The sequence below is a fragment of the Mauremys reevesii genome, linkage group 5 (assembly GCF_016161935.1).
Source record: "Mauremys reevesii isolate NIE-2019 linkage group 5, ASM1616193v1, whole genome shotgun sequence".
In the NCBI taxonomy this organism is placed as follows: domain Eukaryota; kingdom Metazoa; phylum Chordata; order Testudines; family Geoemydidae; genus Mauremys; species Mauremys reevesii.
Window position 1 is genome coordinate 15,059,621 of NC_052627.1, and position 21,991 is coordinate 15,081,611.

Below are 21,991 nucleotides of genomic sequence, written 5' to 3' on the forward strand. Positions count from 1 at the left end.
TATTTCAGAACAAATTGACCTTTTTTTATAAAACAGCTCTAGCCCTTGACACACAGGTTTCTAGCTGCTCCCCTTTTAATGATACAGACTCCCCCACATGTACTATGCAAACAGGGCTGTCTTTAGGGACCCATATTCCTGGATTTTAAAGCACTGAGATTAAACAAATGGCAAATAATATTTCAACTTATCTTAAATGTATATTTTTTCTCATTCAGTTTCATCTGAAAAATAGAATAGTCCCATAGTTACAATGAAACACTACTAAAGGAATAGGCCAGGGCACCCCTTATCTGCAAAATCATAGAACTGGGGAAGTTCTGTTAGAGCAGTGATCTGCTCACCCCTGTGTGCTTTAGGAGGAATAACTTGCTGTTCTCTTTGCACCAATGTAATTTTAGATTTGATGAAACGAAGGTGTGAAATCTTGAAAAACGTGTGGTTTCCAACTGAGCATCAGGGACACCATGCACTGCACTGCAATAACCCAAATCCAAACAGACTCTAGAAAATCTTTGGTTTATTTATTTGTCAACACTCTCTACCCTAAACAACTGTGTCCAGGAAGTCATCTGTGTGATAGTATGAGAGAGAAACCTGATTCACGGTTCTCGTAGCTGAGGAAGAAGGGGATGAGTCATCCTAGGGCTCGGCTAAGTGGAGGACTTGTGCCCTGGTGTAGCTGCGCTGTAGCAGCACAGTAGAAGCTCCTAGTTCAGAGAGGTGTTAAAACAAGACTTCCGCTGGTGTAGCTGACCCAGGTGTACAAAGGAGGCAAGTGGCATGGCACAGAAGCAAGTCACAGCAACAGATCTGCATGAGGGGGTTGTGCTGGTCCAGCTACATTCCCCATTATAGGCAAGACCTGAGAATTGACATCCACTGCACTGAAACTCACGATACTCTTCCTCTGGGAGAGCAGCAGCCTAGGTTTCAGCTTCCTCTCATGTCAGGTTCCCAGGCCCTTAAAGTGGGATGAAAATCTTTGAGGAAATAAAGCAGTCAGACCCAGATATTCCTTTAAAAATAATGAATTAATAATTAATATTAATTAACAAAAGGCGGACTCCCTCCCAAAATGGAGAATTTTTTTTGCAAGACCCTTGAGGCCATCATTACACATCCTGACTATAAATGGAAAATACCGTGATAAATAGCATTGTATTCACACTTCATGGTACTGTCTTAGGACTGTAATGTTGCTGCACCCCTCCAGGGAGCATCCTATCTCGGGAGCCATGATTCTTTCCTTGCCCCCCTCTTGGTCCAGCAGGATAGTCCAGCAGCCTAGGCTGACAGCTAACTACTGCCCTTTCCTTCCCAACCCCCTGCTACTCCTGGCTCAGTTTTGCTGGCCAGCGCACTGGGTGGCAGAAAACTCTGCACATATCCCTCCTTTCCCCATGTGCTCCAGGTGCAGAGTAAGAGAGTGTATTGTGTGTACAGACCCACTTGGACCTGAGTGGCTTGTACAGGGGAAGCAAGATGTGAGCGCACTCAGTGATGAGCTGCCAAAATCTTAACAACCGGTTCCCTATAAAAAGTTATGATTTAAGGGGGGGGAGTGGGGGAGGTGCCGGGGGAGACATACCCGTGGGGCCGGGGGCCCCTGCAGGGCCTGGGGCAAATTGCCCCACTTGCCCCCCCAGCAGCCCTAGAGCTTGCAGCCCCCTCCCCCCTTACCTTGCTGGCAGCTCAAAGCAGCAGGACGACTCCGGAGCTCAGCTGAGCTGCCCAGCTGGTGCCGGCGGCTGGCCCCGCTGCAGCTGGGGGGAAGCGGGGGAAGGGCTGGGGGAGCCTCAGCCTCCCCAGCTGGGAATCCTGGGAGCAACAGGATGGTCCGGCCCACGGACCGGAGTTCTTTGCCCACCCCTTGGCCCTTTAACTACCGGTTCTCCATGGAGGTCTAATTTTAGCAACCGGTTCTTGGGAACCTGTGGGAACCGGCTCCAGCTCACCACTGAGCGCACTCCCCCTGCTGCCTCTGGAGCGTGCAGTCTGGGCGATGATCTAGCCTTTTGTAAGAGATTGTGTGTGCATTACAATGTGTGGTGTGCTTCTCCTTGCACAGTAGTATGTAGATAACTTTCTGGATAAAGGTATAAAATATTTAGTTAAAGGCGTATGCCAGGGGTCAGCAACCTTTCAGAAGGGGTGTACCCAGTCTTCATTTATTCACTCTAATTTAAGGTGTCATGTGCCAGTAATACATTTTAATGTTTTTAGAAGGTCTCTTTCTATAAGTCTATAATGTAGAACTAAACTATTGTTGTATGTAAGTAAATAAGGGTTTAAAAATGTTTCAGAAGCTTCATTTAAAATTAAATTAAAATGCAGAGCCCCCCGGACCAGTGGCCAGGACCCGAGCAGTGAGAGTGCCACTGAAAATCAGCTCGCATGCTGCCTTCGGCACACGTGCCATAGGTTGCCTACCCCTGGTGTATGCATATGTACAGATATACACACACCATTGTGTTGTTAAGCCTTATGTTACCAAGACATGGTTAATCACCACCCTGACCAATTTGCTTATTCATCATGCCCTTTTCCCCTATCCTTTGTTGGTGTGTGACTTTGGTCTTGATCCTGGAGACACACAGAAATGTATAACTTTATGCACTGCTGTAGTGCCATGGATTTCAGTGTGACTACTTGCATGTGTAATGGGAATGTGTTCAGGATCTGGCCCTTATACTGAAAGCTCTTTAAGGACTCCATTTTGCAAAATGCTGCATACTTTGGTCCTGGTCATGCAAACTTTAAGCATCTGGGTAGGCCCATTGAAGTCAATGGTACTGCTCATGTGCTTAAACTGGTGCCTAAGTGCTTTGCTTGATTGGGAGCAGACTGTTGAGCACTTTGTAGGACTGAGCCTAGGGTAATGACAGTGCCTCTTCTCTGAATTTGGAATCTCAGGCAGGAGCAACGAGCCACAAATGCAGTGTTGTTATTTAGTAAGACTGTTTAAAAGCAGAAAAAAATCTTGATGAGGCCATCTTTACACATCATAAAGGAGCAGCAAATGGCACAATTTTTCCTTGTTGTACAGTTCACCTTTGAGACTGCAAAGATGTCATTAGCTGCCATTCACAAGCTGCTCCAGCTGTGATGTGCTTTCTAATATTTTATGAAATCAGGGTCCCCCTCATTATCGAATTCCCTTGCTCTAGCGTGATCAATAGCTTCTATAAACAGCAGCAGCACCAGGATCCAGCCAGGCACTGATGCTGACCTCACTGTGCAAAGGCTCTGCAGTGATATGTCCATCGACTTTCAAATCCTTTCCTCATCTCCACGTTTGTGATCTTAAAAAAAATGACTGTGACTGTGAATGTCCCAGCTGAAGCAAGACAAATTTAGACTTGAAATAAGGTGTAAATTTTTAACAAGGAGGGTAATTAACCATTGGAACAATATACCCAAGGTCATGGTGGATTCTCCATCACTGACAAATTTGAAATCGCAATTGGATGTTTATCTAAAAGATCTGCTCTAGGAATTATGTCGGGGCAGTTCTATGGTCTGCGTTATACAAGAGGTCAGACTAGATGATCACAATGGTCCCTGTTGGCCAGGGACTCTATGAATCTATGAACACTGCAAAGCCATTCACCATACAAAAGGGAGTACCCGAGAAAGAGGATTTCTTCTCGAGCTGAGAGTAATGACAGTTCTCTCTCACATCTCCACCCCTTTCCTTATGCACTTTAATTATAGGGAAACCTGTACAAGAGATTGTTCCCTATTAGGTAATCTCCTGTTTGAAAAGACTGTGTCACAGTGCATCCACTGTAATGAGCGATTCTATTCCACTTGTAGGAGAGGGTCACTTCCACATACATGTTACTTACAGCTCTTGGGGCCAGGAATGATCTGTGTTTGCATAGCAGAGGCCTGGTGCAGGATTGGGATTCCTAGGTACTACTGCCAAATAAATAACTGGGATGGGAGCCTTGGGTGGTGGTGGTTTAGGCTGGGAGTCACTGTATTCACTATCAGCAGGGTAGCCGTGTTAGCCTGGGTCTGTAAAAAGCGACAAAGAGTCCTGGGCACCTTATAGACTAACAGATTCTCTTACCTCCTGCAAATGTAAACAAACTTGTTTGTAGTCAAAACTGGCTTAAGGAGAAGTAGGACTGAATAGACTTGTAGGCTCTAAAGTTTTAAATTTTTTTGGGGCGGAGGGGAAGGATAGCTCAGTGGTTTGAGCACTGGCCTGCTAACCCCAGGCATGTGAGTTCAATCCTTGAGGAGGCCATTTAGGGAACTGGGGTAAAAATCGGTCTAGGGATTGGTCCTGCTTTGAGCAGGGGGTTGGACTAGATACCTCCTGAGGTCCCTTCCAACCCTGATATTCTATGATCTATGTATTGGAGCATAAGCTTTCGTGGGTGAATACCCACTTCATCGGCTAGTCTATAAAGTGCCTCAGGACTCATTGTTGCTGTATTCCCTAGGATTATGAAGGCTTGTTTACAAAGCACAGTGTGAGGGCTGGGTCTGTCCATACCCACAGAGCGAGGGGGTCCCTGCCCCAAGGAACTTACAGGGGCAATTAGTGTGGCACATGATCGCTAGATCCCTTCCCAGGCGCATGTTAGTCTGGCACCAAGGGGGGAGGGAGGGACACAGCTTCCAGGTGCAGAAGACACTGTTTAAAATTCATGCCAGTCCGGTCAGCGCTTCCAGGCCTGGGGACCGCTGGGTGACAGTGTGAACCAGAACCACGCAGCTGCCCGAGGGGGGGGGGAGCTGTGCAGCCTTGCCGGGGTTTAATCCCCCCCCGGTCCCCGCGGCGAGCTCTGCCAGCAAGTCCCGGTGCAGGAGCTCTCTGGCGGGGCCCGGGCGCTGGGCTCGCCGCGCCCCCTGCACACACGGCTCCTGCCGCGGGCCGGGCGGACCCGGGCACTTGCCGGCGCGCAGGGGAGGGCGCGCCCCGCCCCGCCCCGCGCCCGGGGCTGGCTCTGACCGGGGGGGCCGCGGGGGCCCGGGGTCCCGGGCTCGCTGCCCGCGCGGGGACTGGCGGGGGGCGGGGCTCCCCGCGGCCCGGCCCGGCTCCCGCCCCGCCCCCGGCCCCCCTGCGCCGCGCATGGGCCCGCCCAGCCGGGTGGCCATGTTGCGGCTCCGGCGCGCGGGGCGCAGAGCGCGCGCGGGACCCGCAGCAGCAGCAGCGGGAGCCGGAGCCGGAGCCGGAGCCGGGCGCGCAGGGGCGGCGCAGCGCCGGGATGGCCGTGGCGGTGGGGAGACCCGCGGTGAGTGCGGGCTGCGCGGGGGCCCTCGGTGGTGTCAACCTGCGGGGCGCGCAGTCCCCTGCAAACCCGGGGCGCGATCCGAAGCCGGCTTCCCCTGGAGCCCTCCTTGTCCGCCACTGGTCTGTATTTGTACAGCCCCGAGCACCGCGGGGGCCTGGTCAGTACCTAAGGCTCCCGGCCCTAGGAGACTATGAACCGTAACAGGGAAATAGGGGTGTGGATGATGCTTCCCCAGCCCAGGGCACAGACTTAGCTCCTGCGTTGGGTTTCCAGCAGGGGTGGCGACTCCTTGACATACTTGGGGAGGTTTTCAAACATCCTCCGTCCTAGCAGCAGTGGCGGTAACTTGAGCACCGAGTGGAGACGCCTTAGTCTTCCTCCTGCTTCATACAAGAGTTGGGCAAATAGTTTATTCTCTGGATAAAGCGTTCGGTGTTGTGTGACCTGAGAAAGGGAGATTTGTACTGGAAAACAGAAGGGTTGTGAGAGAGAAGTGTAATGAATGTGAAATCTGGGTTAACACGGCATGAAATGCGCCCTTTGCTTCCTCCCCAGCTAGTCCCTAAAGAATAAATGGTAATGGTGACTCTCAGTGTGGTCATTTGGCAGCTATACCTTCTCCCAAGCAATTTCCCACAGTCAGAAAACATACAGCTGCTGGGTTTAAGTGCAACTGTAGATTGTGTCTAGGATTAATTAGGGAGGGAAAAACGCCCAGGATTTCAGATTTTCTTTTAGGTGTTTTTGTTTGTTTCGACACTTTGCTGATGGATAATCCCTGAGTTTAGAAACCATAAATTAAAATTATTTCTTAGGACAAACTTGCAGTTTTTGCGAGTTTTGATATATACCCGTTTGTTTTGCTCTCTGCTCCCCACAAAGTTTTTCATATGTGTTGGGAAGTAGAAAAGCATTAGAAGTGATCTTACGAAAATGCTTTTATTATGTCTAACTCACAGAAATGTGGGAGAAATGAAATGGTGACCAGATGAATGCGCTTTCATACATTGTCGGGAGGGGGAAGGGAAAGAAACTTGATTGACTTTTTCCTGTGCTGTACCAGTAAAACAGATGTTGCACATGGAGCTGAAGATTTTAAATGTGGCTACTTTCATAATGTGAAAATGGTGTCTGTGTTCAAGATGTGACCTGGATCACACTGTTTCTGTTAGCATTTATTACTTAATTATGGATCTAACTGGCTAATAACCTGTATATTCCATGCAGCGGAGTACATGTATAAGGTTCCTTAATAGTGTTGCTGTAGAAGGGGAAGTTACACTGCTAAAGAAAATAAAACAAAAGTTGAAGTTTAATAACAGAACAACTATAATTTATACTAGCTACTAGAGAGCCAGAGCTGGCTGTGAAATGCCTCTCTAAGATCCCAGTTCAGCAAGGCATTAAGCAGGTACTTTAAATTTAGGATTGTACTTCAGCACAGGCTTAAATCCCATTGAAACCAATGGGACCTAAGCATAGGCTGAAGTGTGTTGCTGAGTGGGGGCCTAAGGATCAGATTCTTCCAGGGCCATCTCATTAAGTAGGCTCAGAGCTCGTCTACACGCAGACTTGCACCAGTTCAATGTAAGGTGATGTATAGAACTGATGTAGTTAAACTGATGCAAAAAGTTGCAGGGGGGCATTTGTGTGTTGGTTTAATTTAAGTCCATTAGGAACAGGGGTCAGCTAAACCAAAACAAGCATTTCTTAAACCAAAATAATAGTGTCCCAATGGAAATTTGCACCAGTTAAACTGGATTCAAGTCTGTGTGTTGTGGAACCCTCGGTTGATTTCAGTGGGACTGCTTGCAGAGTAAACTCCTACTCAAGGGGAGAAGAGCGGGGAAAAGCTTTGGTTTAGAGTTAAGGTTGACTAGGTGCAAAGCCTAAGGCAGTGTCCAGTTATGTAACCTGCTGTATAGCACACAGCCTGTTAACCAGCTGTACTGCTAGGCTTTGCCAGTCCTCCAGCATCCCAGTTTCTGGGCTCCGCTGCTGAACTGGATCTGAGGTCTGCTCTCCTGGTTGGGCCTGAGAGCATCTCCAGAGAGCTGCAGTCTCAGTCATTGTGGACCATTGGGTATGTGCAACCCCTTTTAGCTAATCCTCTCTCCCATACCTTTACACGTGTTTGGGTATTGGGTTGGTGGGAGGGAACACTGGAGAAATGGTTAATTGTTAACACATTATACAGGAGGAGCATGTGAAATTCCCCTTGTTAAATGTTTGCCTTTCAAGCTGTGAATTTGGCTAATTTGTGGTGTTTGATTTTTTTTTTAAGTATTTTTTGGGGGGGGGAATGAAAACTGAAAGAATGAAATTAAGAACAACTCAATCTGATTTAGTGAGCCAAGATAGCATTCTTGAGTCAAAACATTTTATGGCTGAGATGACCCATGCCCATGCTGATGTTAATTTTAAAACATGCATAAAAAAATAACTAGAACAAATAGTATCTAACCAACAACTCCAAAGAAACTATATTTAATTATAGTCTAGTAGGCTGGCTACAAGTTTGGAAAAGATGAAAGACTTTAAGGCCCTGATCCAGCAAACGCTAATGCAGTTTATGCACTGCAAGCAATCTCATTGCCTTCGGTGATACTAATTACAGTGTGTAAAGTTAAGCGCAGGCATATGTTTTTGCAAGATTAAGGTCAGGGACTCCAGTGGGACTTTGCATCTGCTTAACAATGGCACCCATTGACATCAGTCAGAATTGTGGGTGCACACCACCTTTGGAAAGCTAGGCCTCCCATGTGTATTAGCGGAAGGGTGCTCATACCTGTATGGTGTCTTAGTAGTTTGGACAACTGGAAGAGTAGTTTGTGGAAGGTGTTGCAGATGGCTTGGACACTTGGGAGTAGGGAGATGGGTCCAGAAGCAAATGTGGTTAGCTCCCAGACCTTTGTATAGGGGTGTGTGGGGGTGTGTGTCTGAGGCCCAGAGAGAGTAAGTGCCCAACATCACACAGCAGGTCTGGCAGAACAGGGAATTGAACCCAGGTCTGCCGAGCCCCAGGGACTAGCACCTAACCCCTAGATCCAGGGCTTTGGGGCTATGCTCCGGCTCCACTCCAGCTAAAAACCTGCAGTTCCACTGCTCCGGGCTCCACTCCAAAGCCCTGCCTAGATCAGTCTTCTCCCTGCTTGCAATCTCCTTTTTGTTTACATTTTTCTAGTGCAGTGATTCTTTTGGGAAGTTTCTTTGTATTCTTGTGGTGTTATCATTTCCAGGTAAGGGCATGGCTACACTGGAAACTTCAAAGCGCTGTCACGGGAACACTTTGAAGTCTGAGTGTGGTCGCGGGGGAAAGCTGGGAGAGAGCTCTCTCAGCGCTCCTGGTAATCCACCTTCACAAGGGGATTAGCGCCAGGAGCCTGTCTACACTAGTGCTTTAAAGCACTCTGACTTGCTGCGATCAGGGGGGTGACTTTTCACTCCCCTGAGCCAGCAAGGTAGAGCGCTATAAAACGGAAGTGTAGACAAGCCCTAAATGTCTCCAGCCAAATCACAAAGCAGAGGTATGAACTCTGCTTTCCAGTCTCCTACATTCACCTCAAATGCCCTGTCTCCACTAGGGAAATTCATTCAAACCTTTCACCTTGTTGCTCCCACTCTTCCAGATGGGCCCTGGTGTTAGCAATGGTGAGAACCCCAGTGTGAACAGTGCGTGTCTCCCCCACCCCCATTGTTGCCAGTGCTATCTCAGGTTGAACTGCAAGTGATGTCGGCACCCAGCAGGTCATCTTCCCTAGCGATAGTTGCTCGGTGAAGTAACTATGGGGTTGAACTGCAAGTGATGTCGGCACCCAGCAGGTCATCTTCCCTAGCGATAGTTGCTTGGTGAAGTAACTATGGGAAACTCTTGGAAGATGTCCCTTGCCACAGAGCAGTTGGCTTTAAAGTCTAAGGAGGACCATTGAAATGCCAACGCTCATTAAGCAGCTTCAGTCTCAGAAACAAATCTTTGCTTAGAGAGGAGGCATTTTGAAATGTCCCCGCCCCCAAGCTCTGCTTTTCTGGCTCATTGCCTGCACTGAAAGCAATTGTGAGTCTTCGTTGCTTCTTCGTCCTTGGAATCTTTTCATCTCTAACAATTGCAGATACAAGATGGGCACAAGGCTTTTATTTGTTTTTTTTTTTTTTTTAAATAGTGGCACAAATCCTGTTCGGGGGAGGAGGTGCTGGGATGAGACAGGCTTACCCTTTCCTCTGACCCTCAGCAGACTTGTCTACCTTTGCAACATCCGTTGTCTTCTCTGGTTGGATCTGCGCTAGGTTCTGAACCGTTAGCGTAGTGGTTCTTCCCAGCAAGGTGCTAAAGCGATTTCAGGGCCCAGCATAGATGGGTCCCTCTCCAGGAAGTGCACAATGATGATCCAGTCCAAATATGCCTGTGCTATTAGCGTTCACCATTAATACCAATGAAGCACCCTCCTGATTGGATAGGGGAGACACACAGACGAGCATGCTGCAGGGAGGGTTGTTCTCACAATAAATGAAGTGAGAGCAAAAAGATTCCCAGATCACTAGTTACAACAGTGTTTTATAGACTGTGCAATCACATGGCTGGTGGCCCAATGTGCACTGGGATTTGAAACAGACACGGGTGTGTCTTCCTCAGAGTAGGGAGCTGAATGACTCTTCAGAGCACTCTCTTCCAAGAAGATTGCTGGGACATTGGCTTCCCTCCCTTGCTTGCACCTCATTATTCCCCGCGCCTGGAGGGTGAAGGCCTAGAGGCTAGTAGCAGAAACCCAAATGGTGCATAGGAAAGCATGATGTGGAGAGCGACTGCTGCCCCTGCTCTGCCATCTGCCCCAGTCATCCTATGCCCATCCTCCGGGCCCTGACCTTATGGTTCTTGTGCAAAGAGGCCTGTTGGGCCAGAGGAGACCATGCCACTGAGATGCTATTTCTTCTCTGCTCCATTGAATGTCTGGAGGCTCTTCTAGGCCACGTTGCACTCCTCAGCACACCATAGCACAAGGCAGGGGTGGCCCAGGGTTCTCATCATTCTAGAGCAAATTTTACATGCACTTTGGGTTAACATCATTTGAACTCTAGGATAGACTGCCGAGTGCTGTGTTTAAAAAAAAAATCTACAGAAAGGGGGATCACTTCCCTGCAGTTTTTTACAAGTATCACCAAGTTCTTCCTGTACATTTTTGTCTCTGTGTACCCCCCACAGCCTCTCTTTGGTCTTCCATTGAAATTGTCTCAGCTGCGCCAAAGTGAATTCTACCAACTGTTGGAACAGCAGACAAGTAGCCAAGAGACTCTTATCACCATTTCACTGATAGAGAGCTGCAAGAGAATGTGCTGAGCTAATGTCCTAGGGATTTCTTATCCAAAAATCTGAACACATTCTGTTTAGAAGAGAGTCCTATTCTGCAAACTGTGTCCTAGCTCTGTTAGAGTCAGTGGGAGTTTGGACTAGTGCACGTTGATCTGTTTGCAGGACTGGGCCTTCTCTTTTTTGCTTTCATCTCCTGTAATCACTGATAACATCGTGTCAAGGGGCACTCCAGGGATTTTCTCAACTGATTGCTTATTTCCTTAAGTCTGTATGAGTTTTTGTACATGTGAATTCACCGTCTTTCTGTTTCTGCTTCCTTGTTTTAGTTTGTCTATTTACCATTTAAAATCTACTAATAATTTTTTTTTAAAAAGAAACAGTCCATTTGCTCCGAAATCATAAATATTTTCTTGACCAGTTCCAGCCACGTGCCCTCCTCAACAGTTATTTGCAAAGAGCTCATTTTAGAAATCTGTTTTTTTTTTTACCCAAACATCCTCTTCTTCGGAAATTGGTTATTCAAAACCGATTCCTGAACAGCAGCAAAATCCTTTTGTAAATCTGTTTGTATTTGGTCCCTTGCACTCCTGAGGGGCGGTAATAGCTTTCATATTGTAAGACTATTCCCTTTTTTTTAATTCTTCCACTGAATCCATGTATTGAATCCTGAGGGGAGTCTTCAGAAATGGTTGACCAGTTCCACTCTGATATTTTTTCCCCATAAAGTGGCTAATTCAGCTCTATTGAAGTCATTGGGGGTTTTGCCATTGAGCTCAATGAGAACAGGATCAGGCCCCAGTTACTTTTTGCAGTTGAAGAAGAGATTCAGTGTCTGGGCTGAGAATATCAAAAACTTGACTTAAACAATTGAACATAATCCAGTCAAATTTCCAAGATCTCTACCCATGGCATCATCCATTTATATTTTTAAACAGTATAAAGATGAGGCAGGGATCAGCCTTATGAAGACTGCTTTGATAATTACAAAGCAGCTTTCCATCTCCTCCCCCCCCGCCGCTGTGATAAATTGCAGAGCGTAAGCTGCACTGGAGAGTGAACTGAAATTCTCTTATTACGTTGTTAGATGGTTGTACACACTGCTTCCTCCCACAACCTAGTCTTTACATTTCAAATCCTCTTCCTCAACTGATCTGAACACCCACCCCTTGGAATTTGAGTGTCAGTATCAGGCTGTATGAATTACAGTTTGGGGGAGGAGGGGGCAGAGCCCACACAGGTGAATGGAGAATGCCATAGTTACAACTATGGCTTTTTTCCAGTATACTATTTGGCAAGCAACAGCCTGGTTTGGCAAGTGAGAGACTTGCAACCTGGAAAAGCAGCAGTATCTGGCCATCATTGAATTCACATCACCTTTTGGCACCTACTGTCATCACGATTACCCAAGATATTTCAGACTTGTACAGGAAACAGATTGTCACCTGGTAGCTACTGAGGCACCACAAAACTGGAACTGTCTTTTCTCTTGTTTGCTGCTTCATATCTTTGAGAGTCGCTTGTCTTGATTTTTTTTTCTTTAGCTCAATAGTATTTGATCTATAACACACACATTTAAAAAAAACTTTATTAGTAATTTGGGTCAAGATTTTAGAAAGTGGTTAGTTTTTATTCATTTGTCTCAGAGTTTTTTGGTTCCCAAGCTGAGACATATTTTATTCAGAAAGTGCTGAGCACCCACCTTCAGAAAATTGGGCCCCTGTAGCTGTATGGTTGAGATTCACAGCTGGCCAAATTAGAGAATTATTATGGTAACACTGGCCGTATTTCATCCAGTGACCTCTGCATTAAGCCCACTAACCTGGAGTAGAAGGGGCAGGATGTGTGTGTAAGTAACATCTATCTATCTATCTTAGAAAGACCTCTGATCTGATTTGGAGACTTTACCACATCCCTTGGTGATCTGTTCCATTGGTTAATTACACATACTGTTTAAAAACCAGAACAGCCCTCTTCCCCACCCACCAGTACATCTTATTTCCAGATTGAATTTTGCTGAGCTCAGCTTCCGGCCATTGCATCACTGTGCTAGATTAGAGGCCTCTAGGTCTTCTCCCTGGGCAGGTACTTTAAGGTGTCTTAAATTGAGTACATGAAATCACTAGTCACTTCAAAATCCAGGCCAACAATTTTAGTTTTGAACGTTTTCCTGCTTGTGTCCAAAGAAAATAATGAAGTTAAGGGCTTTAGCAAGTAGGGAGGGTGGGGGGATAGTTTTAGCCCATGGTTTTAGTTTTCTCAAGGCATTAGATTTCAGTTTAGTACTGAAAATGGCTTTTTTTCCCAAGTATGTTTCCAATATACTGTAGGTAAGACTGTATCTAATCTGAGAAATCCGTAATGCTTTGAATATTTAAAGGAATTTCATGTCTGCCACAAAGTGTCTTTTATCACAGAAAGAGCAAACGTAGTCTCACTCTTTCATCTGTCTCATCAATGTTGAGTATGTGGCACTTTAATATGGCAGCTGAAGCAAAGCAGGAATTTCAGCAACTATCTGACAACTGTAAGCTGAGAATTAACTGGCATTCTAGTGCAATCTGCTGTATATAAAATAATTCGCACTTCCCAGTAGCATTTGACCTAATTTACAATTCCCTTTTTAACCTGTTTTTGCAACCCTGGATTAGTCAGACAGCAGGAGCGTGAGTATTCGGTGTGCCAGAGGTTTGCAGACAATTTTCAAAGGTGCTGAGCACCCACACATCCTGTTGAAGTCAATAAGAGTTGGGGGTGCCTGGCACTTCTGAGTGCCACCCCCGTAGGGCCTGATTCTGCTGTGTATACTCCTGTTCAAGTACTGACTCACAAGGAGTCCCAAAGCAATGGTGTAAAGAGCTCCGCTGGCATAAAGGGGACATGAACCAGCGGATCTGTATGTCCAGCATGGAGTTGGAATGGCCAACGCTGAGGATATAGTGGTGCATGGAGGCTTGGCTGTTGTAGTGGCCCCTAAGGGCCATAGGCAGCAGTGCTGAGCTTTAAGTTTGCTGAAATGGTCCCTAGTTGGCCCAAGATAAGGGGACACAGAGGTCTTGTGAAGCTCCATCCCTCTCTCCTGAACTATGTGCCAGGCTCAGGGACAAGGATGAGCTGGGTATTTTGATGGGTGGAGAATGGCAGGCTGAAAGAAGTTAGAACTGCAAGCACGCCCGCTGCCTGCATCGGGTACAATGTGCTTTCCAGGTTCGTGAATGTCTGTTGAGTTGCTCATTTAAAAGTTTAAGATGAGTAAATACGCCCTCAGTTTCAAACACCCACAAGCTCTGAGCCCAGTCTCTGTAACAGGCTGGAATGAAACTGTGGGGCTGTCATTGTGTTGCTGGTGAACATGAGTAACTGCCATTGACTTTAACAAGAGTTACTCACATCCCATGGAGGGGAAACATGGATCTGGAAATGACTTAACGTTGGGGAAAGTTCAGGTGTGGGTCTGAACTTTGGCTCTGAGCCACCACTGTGACAAAGCCGTAATAAAGCTCTCCTGATGCTTTGAATTTACAAGGAAGCTGAGCTGAAAGATGAAACCAGGCTGTTTCTCAGAGACGTGCCATACCGTCCCAGACACGCACTGATTGTCATAGAGACAAGGAATGTTGGTTAAGCAGACTTCACAGATCTAGAGTTTCTCTTATTCTTGAGCTTGTCTCGCTTTCCTCCCTCCCCCCCCATGAAGCAATTTATTCCTTCCTGTTTGAAGTAGGAGTAGCTAGTAATAGTACTATGTGTTAGGCAGTACGTATTTACTCTTCCCTATGTAATCAGAGGCAGTGGGGCATAGTGGACAGTGCACTGACCTGGGATTCAGAAGGCCTAGGTTCTAGTCCCAGCTCTGCCACTGGGTGACCTTGGGCAAAGTCCCGTTACCTCTTTGTGCCATATTTTCCCGATCTGTAAAATGGAGACAGTTGACCTCCTTTGTGAAATGCTTTGAGATCTATGGATGCAAAGTGCTATAATAAATTCTTTAGAACCTGAGCCAGTTCCTGTTGAACTTAGTGGGAGTTTTGCCACTTAAATATTTCATCAGCCTTATTCTAGTGACTTGATACTGGAATCAAACTAATGTATTGTGCAACTGCTTTTTTGAGAAGAATCCAGTGAGTGATTTCAGTGAATAGCATAAATAAACCTGCTCTGTGAAAATCCAAAGTAACTCCACTAGTGTAACTGGCGGCAGGATTTGGCCAAACATTTCAACCATTTAGTTTGAAAAACATTTCAAACAAAACAGTAGGTTTTTTTTAGTTTGAGCCAATCAAACCCAATGCAGAGTTTTATATAGTGAATGTCAATTATTTAGTACAATGGGTAGGTATCATTTGGTATCGAACAGGGGACCATTGCTCCCCAAAGATTTTTCCTTTCTGGGACTGGAGGCTCAGGAGTGCAGTTTTTCCATGTGGTGTGAGTTCTTTTTCTCTTATTTTTATATATTTAACTCAAACTTAAAAAAAAAAAATCCCGACAAACAGATGTTTTCTTCCAACAAAATAAGCCATAAATTTTGAAGTATAAATCCAGGGAGCCTTATATTAAATTTTATGTAATATGTTACAATAGAAACACTGGCCAGTTTTAAAGCCGTGTAAATATTTAAAGGAGTGACTCTTAGTGGTTGGTTCCTGGCTGAAATACAGCATGGAGGATCCTAGCGCAGGGGCGTGGGTTTCTACCCAAACTAAACGACTGTCGCTGTTACATGTTTCTTTCCAGTCCTCACTTGTGCTGAAATAACTTACCAGACTCTTAGTGGTCACTGTTATGTGGCTTGTAAGCTCATTGTAGAGCAAAGGCCCTCTTTTGTTCTGTATTTTGTACAGCCCCTAGCGCTATGGGGTCCTGCTCCAAGGCTGGGCTGCCTCCTCGCTGCGGTAATAATGGGGGTTTGAACCACCAGAGGTGGGAAGATCTGGGCATCTGTCACTGTAGCCCTGAGGGTGTAATGGTGCTCCAAAGGGAATGGGGAGTAGCTGTGGCACTGCATCGGGCAGCCGAGCGGGCTGGCCATATGAAGGGAAGCATGCTGCACCCTGGGAGAGGGTGTGTGGAGCTCACTCCATCTGCATGCCAGGCAATCCAGCAGCACTCGATCCCTCTGAGTCAGTGTGCCTGCCGGGCTCTGCCGAAGTGGCACCATCGAGCACTTGGATGTGATGATTATAACAAATGCCAAGCAGCTAAACGACAATAAATGATGAGTGTCATGAGTAGGGAAATGAGACTTTAGGATGTGGCTACTACAAGCTCTCCTCTTGATTTCAGTGGGACTTACCTGCAGAATAAAAAGCATGGCTGGATGTGGGGAAGGGGAGCAGACTCAGGCCCTTAATTAGGAACTTGCGGGCCCTTCTAAATGCACAATAAGTGTCCAAAGTAACTTTAGACACTAGACCCAAGCGGTTATGGTCCAGCGTATAAATAGTAAATCGCATAAATTTAAAACTATCTCACATTACCTGCCTGTGTGTAACCAATGGCTGGGGTTGCTGCTATCTCTTGCATAAATGTTTGAGACTCTTTCATAACTGGGGTTTGTATAGTTTTTTTTTTTTTTTAAGAAACAAAATTCTGAAATGAGAACGAAATACTCCTCCGGCCCCTCCATTTAAAAATGGCACTTGTTTCCCATGGGAATCAACGGGATCAGTCGCACTAGGGAGTAGGCCTGGGAGTAGATTGGGCTCAAACCAGGAAATGTTACAATCGAGGCTGGTGCTCTGGGCATGATGTAGCTGAGATGAGTCTCCACAGCTGCTAGCGAACATGGTCCCGTCTCAAGGGGAGAATGCCCAGGCCTCTTTCCTGACTGTGGAATGCCATCTGTGGTGGTTCATGGCACCTCCATTTCTAAGAGGACCATCTGGGACTCACCCTGCCCGTTGCCATATATGGTAACCTTTGGAGCATCCTTCTTGGAAAGCACCACAGGAACCTACATCAACTTCCTGATGTGTAGCCAGGCTCTTCAGTCAGCTGACAAAACTCAGCCAGCTGGAGAAGAATCTGCAGCTGAGTTTACCTGCCCTTGACTTCGCTGATACAGACGGGGGTACTTTATTTGCAAGTGTACCTGTTTCCAAATAGTAAGAAACGTTTAACAGATAATTTACTTTAGTAACATCCATATCTGTCTTTAATAAGTCCAATCCAAAGGTGAAGCTTGGGCCACCCATGGGAATAGCGCCCTAGTTATGGGGACAGAGAACTAGTGAGCCTGTGAGCATGGGATGCAGGGAGCTCATTTGTATCACCTCTGCTGAGCTACTCTTCCCCTCTCTGGAGCAAGTTGAACTTTCCTCTGCGTGGGTTTGTCTTCTAGGACCGATATGGCTCATAAGGCTGTGGATTTATGGTGCATCTTTATCAGGTCCTTTAATCCACACCGTTATGAGGAGATGAAACATAATGGGATAGTGTCTGTCCCTACTAACTTTGTGCGTCTTGTCTTGTCTGATGTAGTCTCTGTGATACAGCCTTTTTTGTTTGATTTTTGCTTGGCCATTACCCGCTTCACAATTATCTGCTAGCGTTGTCGATGGCCAATCAAATGGGGGTACCGGCTGTGTTGGTTACCTACTTTAGTATCTCATTTTTACAGAATGAGGCCCAGGTTGTGCAAATGGAGTCAGCTGGGAATATCTTGACACCTAGCTGGAGCCACACTGAAGTTCGTGGGATTCTGCCCAGGCACAAGGGTCTGACTCTGTCCGTGTGGATGCAGTTTGCAGGACTGCAACCTGGCTTGGGCTGTCTGCATCCAGCATCTCTACGGAAACGGCGTTGTTTGAGATTACAAGCGTATCCTGGTAACATAGGTCACGTGCTGTATAGCTCACCGCATATTATACCTACATGAAGCTGTCATTGTGTAACAGTCTCAGAGATTCTCAGCTTCCCCTGCACCTAATGAGGCCATGAAAGCCTCGTCACTGGAGGTTTAAAAGACCAGGTTAGAGCGACAAACAGCTCCTGATGCTGGTCTGGGTATACTTGGTCCTGCCTCAGCATGGGGAAATGAACAGATGACTTCTCCAGGTCCCTTCCAGCCCTATATTTCTGTGATTCCATGCCTTTACTCCAGTGCAATGTGGGTGTAATATACTAGACTTGCTTTGCACAGAGGTAGGCGACTGCAGTTGCACAAAGCAATGGAGGATCAAGTCCCTGGTTTTTGTTCTTGTTTAGCAGCAGAGCTGCCGTCTTTTCCATTTCGCCCTTCCAAAAATCTCTCCTCCTTTTACAGGATATTTCACAAAGTGAAGAGGTTTGGCCCTATTTTTGTCTCATAAATAAGATCATAAGATTTCAAATGCTGGCAGGTATGTGTTTAGCTGAAGTATCCAGGAAGAGACTCTGAATAGCTGATCTAGACTTTTCCTTCTGCATGTTGTTGTAGCTGGAATACGTGTTTGGAAGCATCTGAAAAATAGCTTAAATTCTTTTTTTCTCTTGGGGATAAATCACGAAAAATGTTGCATTAAAAATGGCTGAGTTTATTTTAATGTTTCCTTACTAAGAGCAGTGGTACAGCCTGCTGCCTCACAACAAGCCTTGGAAAAGGGAGCTAATTCAGTATAGAGATTTTACTTTACTTAAAAAGGGATTGGGTTGGGCATTCAAAGCAGAACTTGGTGGCAAGCTCTACAGTGCAGCTGCCGGGCTGGTTGCTGGCTCTCGTGTAACCTTTCTGCAGGGCTCCGCTGACAGCTAATGGATGTGGCTGTTGCAGCAGACGGTGTGTGGAATAATTCATGAATTTAAAAGAATGCCCTTCTGTAGATCCTGCAGATGAGTGCTGGTGGTTCACAAATCCCAGCAAACTATTGTGTGAGCGTGGGGAGCACTACAGGGAAACGGTTAAAGGGGAAAGATGGCAGTATCTGCAAATGTCACACCCCTGTGCCTGGGATCAGAGCAGTGAAGTGCTGTGGAAAGAATGCTCTGCAGTTTGAGGGTGGCAGTGAAAGGAGGCGTGTTCAGAACCTTGCAGCCTTTGCATGCCGTAAGATGTGGGAAGCAAAGGTCTGAGGAGCTTGCTGGGAAAGACTTCTGTCTTTCTGACCCCACGTTGTTCACTGTCAAGAAAATCACCAGCTCTGAGTGCCCCACAGGCATTGAATCACTTCATCTTGCAACTGCTGAGGTTAGCTCAGTCGTGTTATCTGTGAAATGGCGATGAGAAGGCTGCGGGCTTGTCTACATGCCCAGAAGTACAGGTGCAAGCTGAGCTGATATAAACCAGGTTTATACCAAGGTAGGAGTGTCCACACACAAAATTGCACCTGGTCAACATCACACCGTTCTTTCAACTGTGCAGTGTTGGGTATAGAGCAGGCCTGAAATACAGACAGGTTCAGGGCCAGATTTACAAAGGCGCTGAGGCAGTTAAAGATGCAGATAGGTAGCTAGTGGGGTTTTCAGATGTGCCTCAGAAGGGCCCATTGACTTGTCCAATGTTACTCAGGCCTGGTCTACACTACGCGTTTAAACCGGTTTTAGGAGCGTAAAACCGATTTAACGCCACAACCGTCCACACTAAGAGGCCCTTTATATCGGTATAAAGGGCTCTTTAAACCGGTTTCTGTACTCCTCCCTAACGAGAGGAGTAGGGCTAATATCGGTATTACCATATCGGATTGGGGTTAGTGTGGCCGCAGATCGACGGTATTGGCCTCTGGGTGGTATCCCACAGTGCACCACTGACCGCTCTGGACAGCAATCTGAACTCGGATGCAGTGGCCAGGTAGACAGGAAAAGCCCCGTGAACTTTTGAATATTTCCTGTTTGCCCAGCGTGGAGCTCCGATCAGCACAGGTGGTGATGCAGTTAAAAATCAAAATAAAGAAAGAGCTCCTGCATGGACGATGCAGACGTGATCGCAGTAAGGGCAGGCAAATCTGTTCTATCAGCGCTCCGTTACAGAAGACGAAATTCAAAATAATTTTTTAAGTATCTCCAGACAGATGCCATAGCAGGGACTCAGCGCACTGCTGCGTGACAAGCGTAACGGAAAGCCAAAGAATCAAATGGACGCTCATGGACTGGAGGACTCAAGCTATCCCACAGTTCCTGCAGTCTCTGAAAAGCATTTGCATTCTTGGCTGAGCTCCAAATGCTTCTAGGGTCAAAAACAGTGTCCGCGGTGGGTCAGGGCATAGCTCGGCAATTTACGCACCCCCCCACCCATCCCCAGAAGTGAAAGGGAAAACAATCCTCTCTTGACTCTTTTACATGTCACCCTATCTTTACTGAATGCTGCAGATAGATGCGATGGTGCAGCACTCAACACCAACATCCTTGCTCCCCCCACGCTATGGCTGGCTGATGGTACAAAATGACTGGTATCTGTCCTTGTCATCAGCCTATTGGCACATGGGGCAGTGCAAAAGGACTGGTAACCATGATGACCAGCATCTGTTAGGTCGATCAAGGGCGCCTGGTCCTAATTTTTCCTGGTAGATGGTGCAGTATGGCTGATAACCATCGTCGTCATAGCAACAGGGGCTGAGCTCCATCAGCCCCACCCTTCATGTGTAAAGAAAAGATTCAAGTGGCCATGAACTTGCAGTGTGATGCTGGGCTCCTCTCCTACTCACTCCTTACTGTCCTGTCTGGACTATCATAGCAGCTGGAGGCTGCCTTCCACTCATATCTCACTAACAAATCACTGTGTCTTATTCCTGCATTCTTTATTACTTCATCACACAAGTGGGGGGACAATGCTACGGTAGCCCAGGAAGGCTGAGGGAAGAACGGAATCAACAGGTGGGGTTGTTGCAGGAGCACCCCCTGTGAATAGCATACAGCTCATAATTTCTGCAGGATCTGACACAGAGCAGCTGTGCTCTCTGGTTCTCTGATACAGTGGTTCTCTAGTACACTTGCCCATATTCTAGGCAGGACTGATTCTATTTTTAGATACCAAAAGGAGGGATTGACTCAGGAGTCATTCCCAATTTGTTTTTTGCGCCTGGCTAAGAGCAGCCAGGGGCACTTATGACAGCAGCAAATGGTGCAGTGCAAAAGGACTGGTAGCCACGATCATCTTATTACCAATTTATGGATTGGTAGATGGTACATTATGGCTGATAACCATCTCTGCTATCATGCAAAAGCAAAAGCATGCTGCTGTGTAGCGCTGCTGAATCGCCTCTGTCAGCGGCATCTAGTACACATACGGTGACAGTCACAAAAGGCAAAACAGGCTCCATGATTGCCATGCTATGGCATCTGCCAGGGGAAAAAGGCGCGAAATGCTTGTCTGCCGTTGCTTTCCCAGAGGAAGGAGTGACTGACGACATTTACCCAGAACCACCCGCGACAATGATTTTTGCCCCATCAGGCACTGGGATCTCAACCCGGAAATGCCAAGGGGCGGGGGAGGCTGCGGGAACTATGGGATAGCTACGGGATAGCTACCCACAGTGCAACGCTCCAGAAATCGACGCTAGCCTCGGGCCATGGACGCACACCACCGATTTAATGTGTTTAGTGTGGCCGCGTGCACTCGATTTTATAAAATCTGTTTTACAAAACCGGTTTATGCAAATTCGGAATAGTCCCGTAGTGTAGACGTACCCTCAGAGTAACAGAGCTAGAAATCATGTGACAGTGGGAATTTTTGGTAATACTTTTATGCCCCTGTGTGTGCCTCAGTTTCCCCAATATGCTGATTTGTTTCCCAGTGGGTGGAAAAGGACTGTTTGCTCTCAGGGCAGGCTAAGGAGTTAGTCTTTAAGGTGCCACAAGTACTCCTGTTTTTTTTTTTTTTTACAAGTATGAATGTCACTTAGTTATCTGAGCTGGGATGAGTCATTAAGAGGAACTGGCCAAGGCCAATCTCATATCCTCCGCGACAGTCACCAGGACATTGACACTTAGCAACCACCGACCCAAAGGGAGGTGGATTTCCCCACCTCTCAGCAGGGAAACTGAACAGCATCCCTCCAGTGCGAGAAAAATGGACAGGGGAGATGCGAAGGGGGGTGGGGCACAAGTGAGTTGGTTGCTGGAAGGCATCAGAGCTCTCACCTTGGATCTGATCAAGGAGGTCAGACAGAGACCCCTTGAACAGGGGGGTTAACTACACCTTGGCTGGGCAGAAAATACAAGAGCTGTGCATTTTTCTCTCTGCTAGCGTAAATAAACCAGACTGTTTTGACAACGCTGTTTGAGTGTCACTGCAAATGTTGGGTGAAGTGCATTAATCCGAAGAGTGTACAAGTCTCTGCCAGGCGTGTCTCTTGGTTGGACTCGCTGAGCGACGGTGTGAAGTCAGAGTGCTGAAGCCCCAGAGGTTCAGTCTCTAAGGGGAGGCAGTGATGCCACATGCTTTGCCTTGGAGGAAGAGCGAGACCCATTGAGGGGCTGGTATACTGAAGTGGTTCCACCCAGGGACTGTAGACAAGCTGGG

General features: G+C 46.9%; 1 protein-coding gene across 5 annotated transcripts in view; it reads left to right on the forward strand.

Moving 5' to 3' along the window:
* Nucleotides 1–5,163: 5,163 nt before the first annotated feature.
* SEPTIN11 (septin 11) overlaps nucleotides 5,164–21,991 on the forward strand; it is a 74,017-nt gene continuing 57,189 nt past the window's right edge. For all 5 annotated transcript variants that reach the window (XM_039542133.1, XM_039542129.1, XM_039542130.1 and 2 more), the window contains exon 1: nucleotides 5,164–5,252. In XM_039542133.1, coding sequence (XP_039398067.1) covers nucleotides 5,226–5,252 — 27 coding nt within the window. In that variant the 5' untranslated portion in view covers nucleotides 5,164–5,225. The remainder of the gene's footprint in view (nucleotides 5,253–21,991) is intronic.